Source organism: Cyclopterus lumpus, chromosome 14 (assembly GCF_009769545.1).
Source record: "Cyclopterus lumpus isolate fCycLum1 chromosome 14, fCycLum1.pri, whole genome shotgun sequence".
In the NCBI taxonomy this organism is placed as follows: Eukaryota; Metazoa; Chordata; class Actinopteri; order Perciformes; family Cyclopteridae; genus Cyclopterus; species Cyclopterus lumpus.
Window position 1 is genome coordinate 9,657,882 of NC_046979.1, and position 15,000 is coordinate 9,672,881.

General features: G+C 40.5%; 2 protein-coding genes across 4 annotated transcripts; both read left to right on the forward strand.

The window, feature by feature from the left end:
* The first annotated feature begins 599 nt into the window (after positions 1 to 599).
* On the forward strand, positions 600 to 7,702 carry LOC117742656 (palmitoyltransferase ZDHHC23-like). Of its 2 annotated transcripts, XM_034550218.1 has the most exons (6): positions 600 to 985; positions 1,078 to 1,168; positions 1,954 to 2,107; positions 3,722 to 4,354; positions 4,803 to 4,970; positions 6,608 to 7,702. In XM_034550218.1, the coding sequence occupies exons 3-6, from the start codon at positions 1,989 to 1,991 to the stop codon at positions 6,879 to 6,881; spliced, it is 1,194 nt and encodes a 397-aa protein (XP_034406109.1). In that variant the 5' UTR covers positions 600 to 985; positions 1,078 to 1,168; positions 1,954 to 1,988; the 3' UTR covers positions 6,882 to 7,702. The 2 variants fall into 2 exon arrangements, with proteins under 2 accessions (XP_034406109.1, XP_034406110.1); XM_034550219.1 differs by lacking the exons at positions 600 to 985; positions 1,078 to 1,168 and having other exon boundaries at positions 1,886 to 2,107.
* Positions 7,703 to 10,472: 2,770 nt separating this feature from the next.
* Positions 10,473 to 14,458, forward strand: zgc:153704 (uncharacterized protein LOC767759 homolog). 2 transcript variants are annotated; one of them, XM_034550359.1, is made up of 7 exons: positions 10,473 to 10,535; positions 12,751 to 12,923; positions 13,400 to 13,539; positions 13,620 to 13,693; positions 13,801 to 13,914; positions 14,013 to 14,114; positions 14,220 to 14,457. In XM_034550359.1, exons 2-7 carry the CDS (start codon positions 12,831 to 12,833, stop codon positions 14,237 to 14,239), a joined length of 543 nt encoding a protein of 180 aa, XP_034406250.1. In that variant the 5' UTR covers positions 10,473 to 10,535; positions 12,751 to 12,830; the 3' UTR covers positions 14,240 to 14,457. The 2 variants fall into 2 exon arrangements, with proteins under 2 accessions (XP_034406250.1, XP_034406251.1); XM_034550360.1 differs by having other exon boundaries at positions 10,480 to 10,535; positions 12,826 to 12,923; positions 14,220 to 14,458.
* Positions 14,459 to 15,000: the final 542 nt, after the last annotated feature.

The window sequence follows — 15,000 nt, forward strand, 5'->3', positions numbered from 1 at the left end:
CAAACATACTCTTGCAACCTCCTGCATGTCTCTGCCTACTTCATGAACATCATCCAGGCGCCAATTCTCTGAGCTGTCACTTCTGATGGGTCATTTTTCAAAAAGCTGCATTACTTTCCCATTTTGCTCCCGTTTTGTATGGGCTTCCCTGTCATCCGCTAACTAACTGTTGGGTGTAATGACAACCAGCTAAAGTGTTCATGAGCAAGAATCTAAATCTAAATTCCTGACACTTGCTGAGTTGTGCTCTGAACTTCTGCAGGGGGGCAAGTGAAAAGAAAACTTCCCTGCAGAGATCACTGTTAGTATCCAGTGTTGTCACAAATGTCAGAGTGTAATGTAAAGAAACCCCTCTGCTCACACACACACACACACACACACACACACACACACACACACACACACACACACGCACACACTCACTCACACTCTCCCTTTTTCTAGAGTTGTCTGTGTGTGAGCAGCAAGGTCAGGTTGCTAGTGGGAGGAAATGTGATCCCAGAGGGTGGAGCTACCCTCTGGATCACCGCTCACTCTCTAATCTATGAATGCCTGTCATGTTTCTCATTTACATCCAGCGGTCCAGCTCAGTGTGGATTGTCAAGTCTGCTGTTACAGCTTGTGAACACCTCAACATAGCCTGTCAGCTGTGGAGAGAGGCATGCAAGGCTGCTGGCTCTCTGCCTTCCTCAGCCAGTTGAGGTAGAGCACCTATATATACCAAGCATGCCATGTATTCAAACTTCTAATAGTAGCTGAAGCTGTGAACAAGGCTACGCCAAAGGACAACTGGTGAACTATTTAGTGACATGCGAGGAAGACCGTCTTGGCGAAAGTGAGTCCAAGTTGCTTTCTGTTGGGATATATCCACCGAGGGAATCCAAGAAATGAAAACCATCTCAGTGCACTGATACGGTCTCGCCGCAGCACCGCCACAGCAGAAACATGCCCATTTCCTTTTTCAACACAACTGACTGATGAGAAAGTAGGCTGCTGTCTTTGCCCCTCAGTCCTTTACAGAAGGCGCTTGGTGACAAGGGGTCATCTTTGAATCATTTTCCTCTTCATCGTTTCCAGAAGATCCCCTGGCTTTTACCCGGAGAGAGTACATCTGACTTTTCAGCCCACGTGTGTTGATGCTTTGGTGTTTTTGTGGCAGAGACTAAAGGTAAGTTAAGGGAGAAAAGATTTCATCATGGTTTTGTAAAAGTGGATTGTCCTATTAAACACAACTATAACATTAAATAAGTAATTGTGATCATTACTAGATAATGCAGTCAGATATGTAGTCATACAAAAACTGTTATATTAGGAAACTAAGATAAGACAAACAATCAAGAGTGGACTGAATTATATATTTTGTGTTCCTATTTTTTATATCTATTCAATTAAATGCATAGATCCAAATCAGGCTCTGTATGACAAAATAAAATAATAACTCACACGGACAATAGCTCAAGTACATCTGAGTGTTGATAACTTTCTTTTCACTGACCCAGATAGTTTGTCTCTGTGGACACTGTGGCCTTGTTTCAACAAATTACATTAGAAGCTCTTGGGAATGAGAATCCTCTGATTTTGGACATCATTAATTTCTACAAAAAAAACAGAAGATCTTGTAGTAACAGGTTGAGTCCAGTAAAACCTGTTTAATACTGTATTGTGAGGTAGGGTGACATCTTTGTGTGTGTGTGTGTGTGTGTGTGTGTGTGTGTGTGTGTGTCTGATACAGTGAGTGTGTGTTTAGATTCTAATTGCCAAATATAAGAAATAAGAAAATATATAAATCCATAAAAACATTTATGTCCTGAGGATTGTTATTGGTTGTGGTAGGTTATACAAGTTACACATGTTTAACATTTTCCCTTCACCTATGTGCTGTTACTGTGCCGTGCATTACTCAAGAGTTATATACAAAATTGAAATTGATGGTCTTTTGTGTTGAAATGACAGCGTATACACTTCAAAGTCATCTTTAGCAAGCCATTATGAAATGGGAGAAGTTAAAGCCTCCAGAGCCAGATGATCCTATGTGTTGCTGCGAGTGTGATATCGACCAGTACGGATGTTGCTGTGACTGTGAAGATCTGGATGAAGCCTTTAACAGGTATGAAGGGCGAAAGAAAAAGGGTCAGTATACTGAGAATATACTGAAATACTCTACTGGAAAGTAAAGCAAGTTTCACACTCTTTTAAAGACTGCTTTAAGTAACATTGTCTTTATTATGTATGACCAAGAAATAAATATAGATACCACAGTCAGCAGCTGGCTAGCTAGCTTAGCATAATGACTGGAGACAGGGGGAAACAGCTAGCCTGGCTTCTTGGAGTTGTGTCCATGGTTACTCTAGATTTGCAGAAACGTGCAAAAACATGTGAAAACGTGTGCAAGCTCTTGCAGGATCGCTGCCCGCTGATGTATCCTAACCGTAACGATGTTATAATGATCTTCAGTGCATTAATATAGCAGAAAACCACTAGAAGCTATATATAGTGGAGTAATGTACAAGAGAATGATGTCTTCTGTGTGTGTTGTTGTTGTTGTTGTTGTTGTTGTTGTCCGAGCTTCACCTTGCTATGTTTACATAGCCGCTAGCTGCCATCCGCCAGCTCAGCTGTCGCCATGTTGAGAGCCGTTAGGAGGCGATAGTAATACTTTCAATTTCAAATGAGGATTAGGCTGGGTTGCACCAATAACGATTCATTTTTAAATCCGATTAAAGCATGGTTTGAATGTAAAACCTCAATAAACATTATCTTAAAATAAGGAAAGATTCAATTTTAATATTTAGCACGAGAAATTAGAGCTTCTCTATCGAGCCATCATAAGTAATGTTTGGCCAACAAATTGACTTATTTATTTATTTTAAATAGGGTGAGTGATTGTACTCTTTTTAATTTTGGTTTAAACTTGGATTTACTGAATAGAGATTAGTTGTGTGCAACAGAGCTCTGCTTAATTTAAAATCTTGCTAAACTCAGATTACAAAACCATAAAGTGTTAATTAGTGGGCTTTAGTGGTGCTGGGAGGCAGATTGTGTGACCTTTCCCACAGAGCCAGACTGTTTCCAGTTTTCTTTTAGCTCTGCTAAGCTAACCAGCTCCTGGCTCTAGATTTGTATTTAAATTGTATTTATTTGTCATCAGACTGGTATCAATCTCACACATCTAACTTTTGGAAACATTTTAAAATGTGAATTTCCCAAAGTGATTAACGATTCCTTTAATATGACACCAATCCTGATGCACTGTCTCATAGAAGGGCGCTGAGTTAAAATCTAGATTTCAAGCCAATAACCTTTTTAGTTTTTGTTGCACTTACATGTTGCATATTCCTTAATAAGCTTTTCCAAGTTACTACAAACCAATTATGTATTTCTAAGTAATGCATACATAACACACAGACAGTGCTTCGGGGCCTCTCAGCTTGTGTTTTTTCTCTGGGCCCCTTAAAGAGTCTGACTCTTTCCTCGCAATATATATACAATCATATTAAGCCATTACAGCTACACTGTAAATCTTACATTTGAAAAAGCAGTTCATACTTCTCATCATGTGAAAGCACCATGATAATTTGATTTTAGAGTGTATTGAAAAATGTATGTCACACAAGCAGATGAAAAAACAATTACTTTCCACCAAAGAAAAGAGCAATGTAAAGGCCACATTCATGATTATGAATGTTTGTAATTATGACTTGATGACCACTGTCCTCTATAGGTGGCTGAAAGACAGACCCCCTACAGGTAGATGTCAGTCTTCTGTATGTGGGGCCATCGTTGACCGACTAGAGATCTCTATGATCCCGGTCCTGCTGCTGCTGCCTCTCCTGCTGCGGGTTGCAGCGCTGCACTACCTGCTGGGTATCATCATCCTGACAGCTCTGCCCGGCCTGGTGCTGTGGTACTACTACGCCACGCACAGAAAGAAGAGACGCACCCTCTTCTTCCTCACCCTCGCTCTCTTCTCCCTGTTCTACATGTATTACCTCTTCATCACGGAGATTTTACCTCGCGGAGACGTCAGCCAGCTGCAGCAGTGTACTGTGACCACGGGGGTGATTCTCACCGTGGTCTGTCTTATTCACACTAAGAGAGGCCCAGGATTGGTGACCACTTCCCCACATGAAGCACACAGTTGCTGTCAAGAGGCCGACAAGAACTCCACACAACGTAATGGATCTATCCGATCAGCAGCATCCTCGGGGATTGCAGCAGAGTTGCAGACAACAAAAGAGGCCCTGACAGTAAAATGGAGCACCTGTCCTGTGTGCAAAATAATGCGACCTCCGCGGGCCGGACACTGCCGAACCTGTGGATCATGTGTCCAGCGTCTGGACCACCATTGTATCTGGTGGGTTGGACATAACATATGTATTTATATTTATTGTGTGGTCAGTGAATCACTTCTAAGTCATTAATACGTTTCTGTATCGTACATTCACAACAAATCAAGAAAATTACAACGCACATTTAGTTTTTACAGGTTACACTGCAGGTACAGACCAGTGGACGGCCCTTAAAAACCTGAGTTTGTCTCAACCTCTTAAAATTAGACAAACACTCTCATCCATTTCGGAGCGACCAGGAGGACGAGGCCATCACTGAATAGGACTGCTTTAACATGACCAGGAATAACACAAAAGTCTTTCACATGTAAACTTTAAAATCCGACTATAGCATCATTTTACATACACCAGTATAGGTGTAAATACCCACAATATGTGTTGCTGCTTTAATCTCTAAACTGGTCCATTGTGTCGTGTCTCTGTGTTACGTCTGTATGTGTTGAGACGTTGTAGGATAAACAGCTGTGTTGGACAGGCAAACCATCGCAGTTTCCTGCTGACCCTGTGTGTGTTCCTGTTGACCTCTCTATACGGCATCAGTGTGGTGCTACGCAGCCTCTGTCCTCAACAGTATCTAGTGACGGCTCTCCTTTACTGCCCCGGCGTCTACAGTCAGTCCAGGTACAGCGCTCGTTCATGTTGTTGACTGCACGCATCCCCTGCTACACACGCTCAGCAAACCACTTCTTTGTGTCTGTTTGAAACACCTGTCGCTTATACGGGATTTACACTGACAGGCTACACCCAAAGGAGAACCTCCAGACCTGCAGATTATCTTCTATCATACAGGATTCTATTCCACTTGATTGCCACAATACCGGCGGCAACACTATCAACGCACTACCAGTGTGTACCTCAATGGCAATGCAAGTGCACTCGCAAAAACTCACTTCCAAAATTCACTCCATGTTTTTTATCTAACAAAATATTGTGCTTCAATTTGTTGGCATTTAGCCTTTTGAAAAAATGTTTTTGCTGCGGACCAAAATAGTTTACTCTCTTGTGCACACATGCAGCAATCTAACATCCCCATAAAATAACATTTATATAACCACTATAGAGTGCTTAAACCTAGAAATGAGTTTCTGGTTCCTTCATCTCAAAGTCAATGGCTTTTTGATTGTGTTTTGGGTCAGATGTCTGAAATAAGGTCTGTGGTTAACATAAGCCTAAGAGATCTTTTATCTCCAATATAAACTACTTCAGTAAATATCACTGAATTTCAAAGCTTTAATGTGTCTTAAAACAGGCGATTGCTGATAAGTGGCTACATGATACTAGAAAACATGATCAGGCCTTGTTGTTCATATTCGCACATTTACATTTACTTTTCACGTGTGGAGGTTGCATTCACGCTTCAAAAATCACCAAATTTACCTTTAATTCATGAATTTATTATAACCTGCATACATGTCTTTTATTGTCGTTTAGCTGTGTCAGACTGACATATATATTTGACATACTCTGCATGCTTTTATGTTTTGTGCTTCTATGTTTTTCGTGTCTAACAATGCAACATAATCTTGTGTTGTTTTATTAACTTTGTGTTCAATGTCTAAATAGTACTTGACAATGTAGTGCAAGGGTGTCCTGAATGATGTTGTACTTATATTGATGTTCTCTCTTCTTTTATAGTGCATGCATGCTTTGTAAAGGGTAAACAATGCATAACATTGTAATTGTAATCTTATATTCTGTTAACAACATGATTTTTTGCCGCAAAGCAATTTAGCAATTATCCAAAATGCAATTAAAAAATACCATTGACTTCTTGTCAGGGGAACCAGTGCAACGCTAACTGCTGGGATGTGTCATCCCTGCACCCCTCACTCACTCACAAAATGTCATTTCTTCCACATTCTTTAGGGAGATAACATCATACAAATGTGAACTGTCATTTGAAATCCTCAACCAAAGCTTTGATTGTAAAAAAGAATGGTCTTCAATACAATAATTAATTAATGTATGTATTATTGTGAATCGTGTCTTAAGAAACTAGGATGAACGGCAGATATATTTTGGCAAGGCGTGCATGCCTATACACACCTAAATGAAGATTGGTGAACACTGATTATCGGATCAACCTGAACTCTGTTCCCAATATGAAACAATAGGTTTATAACAACGTGGCAGTTAAGACATTCAGATGAAGTCAGTGTATTTTAAATTCAGAATGCTGTACTGTTAAATGCATTTCAAACATTAGGACCTAAATGATATTGCTGTAAAGTAACATTCACGCTTTTGTATCTCAACAGCATGGCCCTTTGCTTCACCTGTGCGTGGTACAGCAGCATTGTCACTGGTGGACTTCTTTACCTGTTGGTGGTACAAGTTGTGAATATCAGCTTCAACGTGACAGAGCGGGAGGCTCAGCTGGCTCTGAGGAACAAAACGAGCCAGAGACGCCTTTGGGGACTCGTCGTCGACACAGGAGAGTATTCACGAGGCTTCTATCAAAACTGGGTTGACTTCCTCACCATGACAGATGCCTCGGCTTCTCCTTGCTCCAGCCTCACTGACTTGGTCTAGTTTCACTTTCTCTATTCACATCATGATAACAGACTTTGTATACAGCATGCTTGAAGAATTACATCTCATTTATACCTTCGAAGATATCGGCTGATGTCTTCCAATGCTTGTTGCATTCAAGCCTCTTCATACCTACATCATAAAAGTTTTTTAAACTTCTAATGTAGACTGCATAAAAACTACACATTGATAATTGTTTTGGAAGTTGTTGCACAATTTATTCAAGGAAATAACATACGGGCAGCCATAAAGGCAGCAGGCTCTTTCTTCTATGGTATTGTATATGTTCTCCACCTGCAGAATGTGATCATCATTTAAGCTGTCTGACTGAAGTCACATTTTTGGTCTGCATGCCAATTAAACAATGAAAGAAAAATCAAGTTCAAGCAAAAGAAGAACAGTAGCACACTTGGATGCCTCCCTGTGGTGATCTTCTGAGTCAAACTGGGACAAATGCCACGTAATGCCCCCAGCACTTTAATAAATCATGTTTATTCAGCATTAGATCAAACTTATCAGGCATGGAAATCTGGCAGACCAAAGAGCACTGCATATGACCCCTGTGAATCAGTGCTGTGTGTGCAGTCATAACTACCTGGAGCCATTATGACTGATGCAATCTGTATTAATGGAATATCTTTCTCTGCATTGCTCTGTGATATTGATTTTCTTTCTCATGTAATGGTTCTTGTCCATTGCTGTGCCAGTGGTGCTCCTTTTAGACTGTCCTGACCTACACATTTTAAGACATGCAGGGTTTGTTTCTGTAAATAATCAATTACATATATTATTTATTGATATTAAGCTGAAGGACACAGTCAGCAATGTATAACATTTAATATGTATAAGTAAATCCATTTACTCTTATATAGCATAATAAACAACAAACTGAACAGTGTATATACACTCCTGTGTTTCATTCCATACCACTTCCGTTATTTCCCATCATCAATTCCCATAATGCACATCTTGGGTGAAGCCATTGATTAATCTGTTCAGAACAATACATTTCCTCCATTTAAATCACTCAGGTAACCAACTCCTTACCTAATAGAGGCTCTGGAGTCGTGTCTGTTGCCACCCTCAGGCCAGTCTGAGCATTTTCCCCACCAAGTGCTGAAGCCGTTAAGAACAGGAAGCTTGCACAGTTATTTGTATTCTATTGTGTATATATATTTTATTTATTTATATATATATATATATATATATATATATATATATATATATATATATATATATATATATATATATATATATATACATACACTTGTGGGTTTTTTACCATAAAGATAAAGCCCCGCTAGTTCAATTATCAGACCCACACTCCAATGACCACAGATGACAGACTCGAGCTCTTGGTTTTACTTGCTGCAAGGAGAATGTTGAGCTGTGCCTCTGCACGTCTTCAAAACACTCTGGCTCGCCATTCTCCAGACAGTCCTTTTTATTGAAGCAAGTGGTTATCCCACACAGAATGAGGAAACAGTTTGTCTAGTTCCTTATCAGTCTGAGATGACCCTGAGCCATGTGTGGTGCGCGGGTGTGTGAGGTATGTGGGGAGACACCAAACAAACCTAGTATTGTGCCTGCACATTAAACCTGTTGCTTTCATCAAAGAATGCTCCATTTGCAGCAGTTCTATAGCTTCTCTCACTAGCATAACTGTTTTCAGCTGTGCTAACATAATTGCACAATGGTTTTCAAGGGTTTTCTAATCATCCATTAGTCTTCTAAGAACACAATGTATCATTAGAACACTGGAGTGATAGTTGCTGGAAATGGGCCTCTATACACCTATGTAGATATTTCATTAAAAAACAGACGTTTCCACCTAGAATAGTCATTTACCACGTTAACAATATATAGAGTGTATTTCTGATTAATTTAATGTTATCTTCATTGAAGAAAACAGTGCTTTTCTTTGAAAAATAAGGACATTTCTAAGTGACCCCAAACTTTTGAACGGTAGTGTATATATTATTTCTTTTATTTTGTATATATCTGTCATCCCTGTTCTTATATTTTATTTTATTTTGTGTGTTTAGTTTATTTAGTCCATTCCATTTGGTGTCTGTAAAGTGTTGGGCGCTACTATGACAACAAATTTCCCCTTGGGATTAATAAAGTATCTATCTATCTATCTATCTAAACTTTTTCCTCCCTCAACCACAGTTGATTTCAGGATGCCGAGTGTCCGTCTGATGTCTAGATGTACAACTGTTGGAAACAGGTCATTTAAAAATGTAAACATTTACTATGACCTGCTTATAATACATCTCTGTCAAGTCCACAAACATTTGACATAATACTGCCCGTCCTGACTGCCAAGCTCATATGTAACAGGAGGATTTACTTCTGAATTAAGTGCGGCAGTTTGATCGATCCAATTTATTGTTCAATAAAACAAATCATTTGGTATAAGTTTTGCTCTCTTTTTCAGTTTATTGTATAACCATCTCCCTAGATATCCTATTCAGTGCTTAATCTGTACATTTATATAATGATGTGGTACTGACAAGTTGAAGCCTCTCCATTCACATCACCATGACATTTGACACATTCGTGCTGCTCCAGAGAAGACAAAGCTATGGCCTTTCTTCTAGCTCCCTCCTCAGGTTACAAGGTTCATTTATTGTCATCATACAACAAAGTTACGCAACAAAATGCAGTTTGTAGTCCCATTTTGCTGCTACACACAAACACAAACACACACAAAATAAACTATATTATAGGATGAATTAGGGAGTATCATAGCCTGAAGTCTGGTGGTACGTTAGCTGATACTTCTATACCTCTTGCCAGAAGGCAACAGGGGAAACCAGCTGTGGCTGGAGGGGGTATTGTCTTCTAATATCCTTTAGGCTCTTTGCGGGCATCTCCTGTCACCGATATCGCTGATGGTCAGTAGATAGATGGCCATGGTTACGGGTGGTCTTTTCTCTTGCCCTGGATGAATGTGCAGTATTTACTGCGATCGTGTGATGTGAGTATGCATGCCTGCCTCGGAGCGCACATGACAGATGTATCCTGTGACAGATAGAGACTGTGCTTGCTTTGGGCAACGAGCTGTTAACAAAATATGCAGTCATATTTCTTCTGTGATGATTTGCACTTGTATCAATAGTTGAGACAGTTAAAAGGAAGTTATTTATTGAACGTCAGATGAGGTGTGGGCAATTGGGAGTGCCTGTTTCTGACAGCTTGGTGAAAAGAACTACAGGAGTATCTATAAACTGGGGGGAAATGACAAACAAGCAACCTGCATCACTGGCAGTTAGTGACATAGAATCCCATAATATCTCTAATACTACCAATTAAAACGGAGCTACATCGTTTTTCAGTCTTTCGCTTGTTAACGAGCTGATATGAACCCAATGCTTATGTAGGCTCGGTGTAAATGAATAGCAGTCGGGGTGCAATTTGGAAATAATGTGTGAATGCTCCCACATTGGAATAACTGGAGGAATATCACATTTTACCCATCTCATTATCACTACATATTGCATATTGCAACCAACTGAATACCCCTCTGCTCACTCCTCCCTTTCGAAGACCGAGGTAACATGAGCTGCAAAAGAGGACATCCATATACCGTATACTTCATAACACTACTTTAGGGGCAACGGAAGTCAGACAGCAGCTGGCGAAACCACGGTAACGTAAAAAAGCATGCAAGGCTTGTTTGTTGGCAGAGATAATGTTTGGTTTGTCAGGTTCTGGGGGACTGAAAAAACATGGCAGTGTCTTTAATTTGAGCTTTTGTAAGTCTGCATGATGTTTAAATAATAAACCAATATATTGTCTCAATTTAAATTAGTTTTGAGAATCTGCACAAGTTGTGACGATTTACAAATTACTGTAGAGATTCATGCAGCTGCCCTGGTTTGTGTGAGCCTCTCTTTATGAAATGTGCAAATATAAAATACTCCTCTGGCACAACATTACTTTAAATATTTGTTTTCTCGGGGCAAAAAGCCTATCTGTTCAAACATGCAAGGTATGTTGGTCAGAGGACTCTTTGTACTGTGGCATGTATCGGCCTGCACCTGACTGCATTGCACAATAAATCTCCTTATCATCACTTCAATAAAGGGAAAAGTATTTGAATAAAAGTACTCATTATGCAGGATAGCCTGTTTCAGAATAATAAGGCAGTATCATAGGTTGGTTTTAAAAAACAAATATCTGAAAAATAAAGCTTGACAGCAGCTGAAACATTAATTTTCACAAGATAGGACAACGTATGCATGAATGTAATAATTGTATGTTCAGTCATAGTTTGCAGTCGGGTGGTATTGATCTTGGCGTAGAGGCAATTAAAGCAGCGTCCATACCCGAATTAGAAAGCTGTGTTTCTGTTCAAAAGAGTTTCTTTCTGAGAGTTATTGTTGCACTTGCAAGCGGACAACCAACAAAGTATCAGACATAGAGAGAAGGACATAGTCACTCACAGGGTTATCAAAATGTTCTCAGCATATGTTAATACATTGTGTCATCTTCTGATATGATATAAAGAGTTATTGTATTTGCTGAGTAAGACATCTTCTTATAAAGAGCATGCATAGGTATCAAGGTCAACACGGCATTCCCAGATAAAAAAACACATTAAATGAAGACAGACATGATAATACACATGATCATTTCTCGCGTTTAGCATCAGCCAATATCTTATGTTGATGGTATTTGGTTTGCAGCAGCAGCAGATACTGTAGGAGTCGTGGATGGATGAAGATAATGGAGACACCAATGAAATAACCCTGTTTGTTATGAGAAGTGGGGAGGGGAGATCAGCTGATAGACGTCTAATCTAGCACCTTTAGTAGCTGTTGTGATGCTTTGGATCACTTTGCATGATCTTCATCGGCACAGGAGGTTTGCCCTATTAAGGACTTCTAGTCCACGTTGGCTGTGGAAGCAGCATTTGATGAAAATATCTCAGCCGAGGGACCATTTAGTTTACTTTTCCGGAGCTTTCACACAATGTAGTAGAATTATTCTCTATTTGAACTCCATTTTGCAACCATTCTTCAAGTCGATTGACTGAGTGACTTACGAATCCAATTCTACTGCCTCTGCTGATGAAGATTGCGTGATATGATCAAAAAGCTCCAGAACAGCTAATAACAATGCGATTGTTGAACTTTTAAACTCAATGTGAAAGCAATTCTCTGTTTTTCTGTGAGGGCGCTGTTTGCATACAGAACAAGTCATTAGTTGTGTGCAGGTCATGAGGAGGGGAAAGTATTTACAGTCTTTAAACCCATAAAAGAGACCCCGGTGTTTGCCAGGAAAACATTTCCATTCACCACATGGTGATGCATGATTAGGAAACTAAAGGGCATTTGTGTTGTCTCCGTGTTTCACTATCGCAACTGCTGACAGATGAATTTGATTCTGTCTCTGCCACAGAAAGCACTGGAAGGCAGCCACTGCTTTGTTTACCGGTTAGGGTTACTCTGTTTTTACAGCTTATGCTGACCAACAGGAGGCTGCAAAATGAAATGACATTATCAAGTACCGTACAACTCAGAAATGTGACACGCGGGATATAATCTCGATCCGATTCTTATTCAGGTTATATAGCTTCTGCTTCCTGCTGCCTGCTATCTCTCACACGGTTGATTGAATACAGCCCTGGAAAAGCTTACCTTATGGCTGTGAAACTGGATGTGTGTTTTTCATAAGCTTCACTTGTTTGAACCCATCCCAGCTCTAGGGTTTCTGTGTGTGTGTGTGTGTGTGTGTGTGTGTGTGTGTGTGTGTGTGTGTGTGTGTGTGTGTGTGTGTGTGTGTGTGTGTGCGTGTGTGTATGTGCGTGTGTGAGAGGGCTGGGAGGGAAAAAGGTAATCTCTCTCTCCACTATATAAAGGATTGTCAGCAGAACTTCAACAACAGATCTTCATCCACTCTCTCCTCCATCATCGTTTCTGCTCCTGCTCCTCAGAAGCTATGCCTTTTCTGCTGACACTGCTGGGAGCTCTGCTCTGCTCCCTGACGGTGTCTTCTGAGGTCGTACCCCAGGCAGACTTCAATTTACAGGGGGTAAGACACGTAACCGGGTGACTATCATATGTCTTTTGTTATTATTGATTCATGCTGCCTGTATGCCTTTTGTTAGATTCCTGCTCACAACTGGCTCACATGATTATTTAATGTTTAAACAACAGTTATTTGATGGCATGCACAAGATTAGCTAAAATAAGTAAGAAAAGGAGTGTTTGACTTTCCCTGATGTTGTAAACTAGTATATACTTCGTGGACAGATTGTATAAAGCATTTAACAGCTGTGCACTCAAGTTTGTCGTTTAGGGGGAATAATGAGGAACCGACTTTTCCAAACCTGCCATCACATTCTTGTTCACTAACAGACAATTGGGTGTAAAAACATTGAAGTTGGTTTTCGTGATGGAGGATGACTTCAAAATACATTTGAAGTTCAATGTGCCACCTGCTCTTAAATACAGGCCACAGTGAGTGTTCCTTTAGATGGCGTTGACGTTGGCCTTGTGTGTCCACAGATGGCAGGGAAGTGGTACCTGATTGGATTTGCCACTAATGCCCAGTGGTTTGTCAACCGCAGAGCCAGCATGAAGTTGGGCACCGCCATGTTGACCCCAACTGCTGATGGGGACCTGGACATATCCTACTCTAGTCTCAGGTGAGTGTGAGAGGACGGAGAGAAAGAAAAGAGGTACAAAAAACTACTGTGTTCATCGTGTTTCAATGTGTTCTTTGCAGCGCTGACGGCTCTTGTTGGAGACTGAACAACCTGGCTAAGAAGGCTGATGTGCCTGGAAGGTTCACGTACACAAGTGAGCATGAGTGCACATGCACACACACACACACTGCACACAGAGGCATGCATGCAACATTAATTTCCGCTGTCACGTGATCTCCTTTGCCCTCCTCCCTTTGTCAGGCTGGGGGAAAGTGAACGACCTGTGCATGGTGGAGGTGAAGTATGACGAGTACGCCCTGATTCACACCATGAAGAGCAAGGGGAGCAATCCCACCGTTGTCAACAAACTATATGGTAATGCTCTCATGAGCCATGATGCTACACTCTGTCCTATGAATATAATCTGCAGTAGCCATGCATGGTCGCAGTATTAATATCGTGTGGTCCAACAGGCCGTGCCATGGACCTCAGTGCGGATCTGCTGGAAAACTTCAGGCAGTTCTCCTTGGAGACCGGTGTCCTGCCTGAAAATATTGCTTTCCTTCCCAAAAATGGTATGTTTCATATCAACGGAGAGGATCCTATGTTGACAATAACCTCTGATTAAGTGTGATGTGTTGCACTACTCTGCTTACTTTGTACTTTTCCTACCTCTTTAGCGGAGTGCCCAGCTGCTTAGTGTTCTGCACCAGTTTGATGAATATTTTTTACATCAATCAAGATCATCGCCATGAAGTCAGCTCAGTTTATCTTCTCTGCTCTCTCGGATGTTGTATGAATAAAAGTTTCCAAGGCAACAAAACATGATGTAAAGCCTGGTTTCAATAGGCAATACTTTTCCTTTGAAGAATCCCTTCGGACATGTTTTGAGACATTAAAATGTTTTGAGACATTAAAATGTGATGCAGTGAGTGTGTCCGTTTCTTCCACAAATTAAGAAAAATCCATATTCATACACGCACATATCTATATATTTTATAAGTGTAACACAAGAGGTCTCCTACTTCACTGCGATGTCTAATCTCAGTGTATGTGGTTCCTGTTGGTTGTTTCCACATTACACAATAGTACACTTGTGTTAACAAGGTGTCCTTTGAGTTATATACCTCTACGCTGTGGACTTGGTTTTTCTCAAGTGGGTCCCCCTTTAGTTGGTAACAATAGTCCTGGAACACACCCCTCTACTTATCTGTAGAGGGAGGTAATGCGCCAACAAAGGCAGGGAAGACAGCAAGCAATGAAGGTTTCAAACATTTAGGAATTATTGGTTTTGCAAATGTCTTAAAAGTAAGGAACATGATGAGTGTCAGACCTTAAGGACACATACAATGTGTTTTGATGAGTGAAACTGACTGAAAACAACTTTTGTTTATTTACAAGGAAAACAACCTAGTGTCAAACTCTGCACATACATCATTCTGCAGAGTGAACGTCAAATAT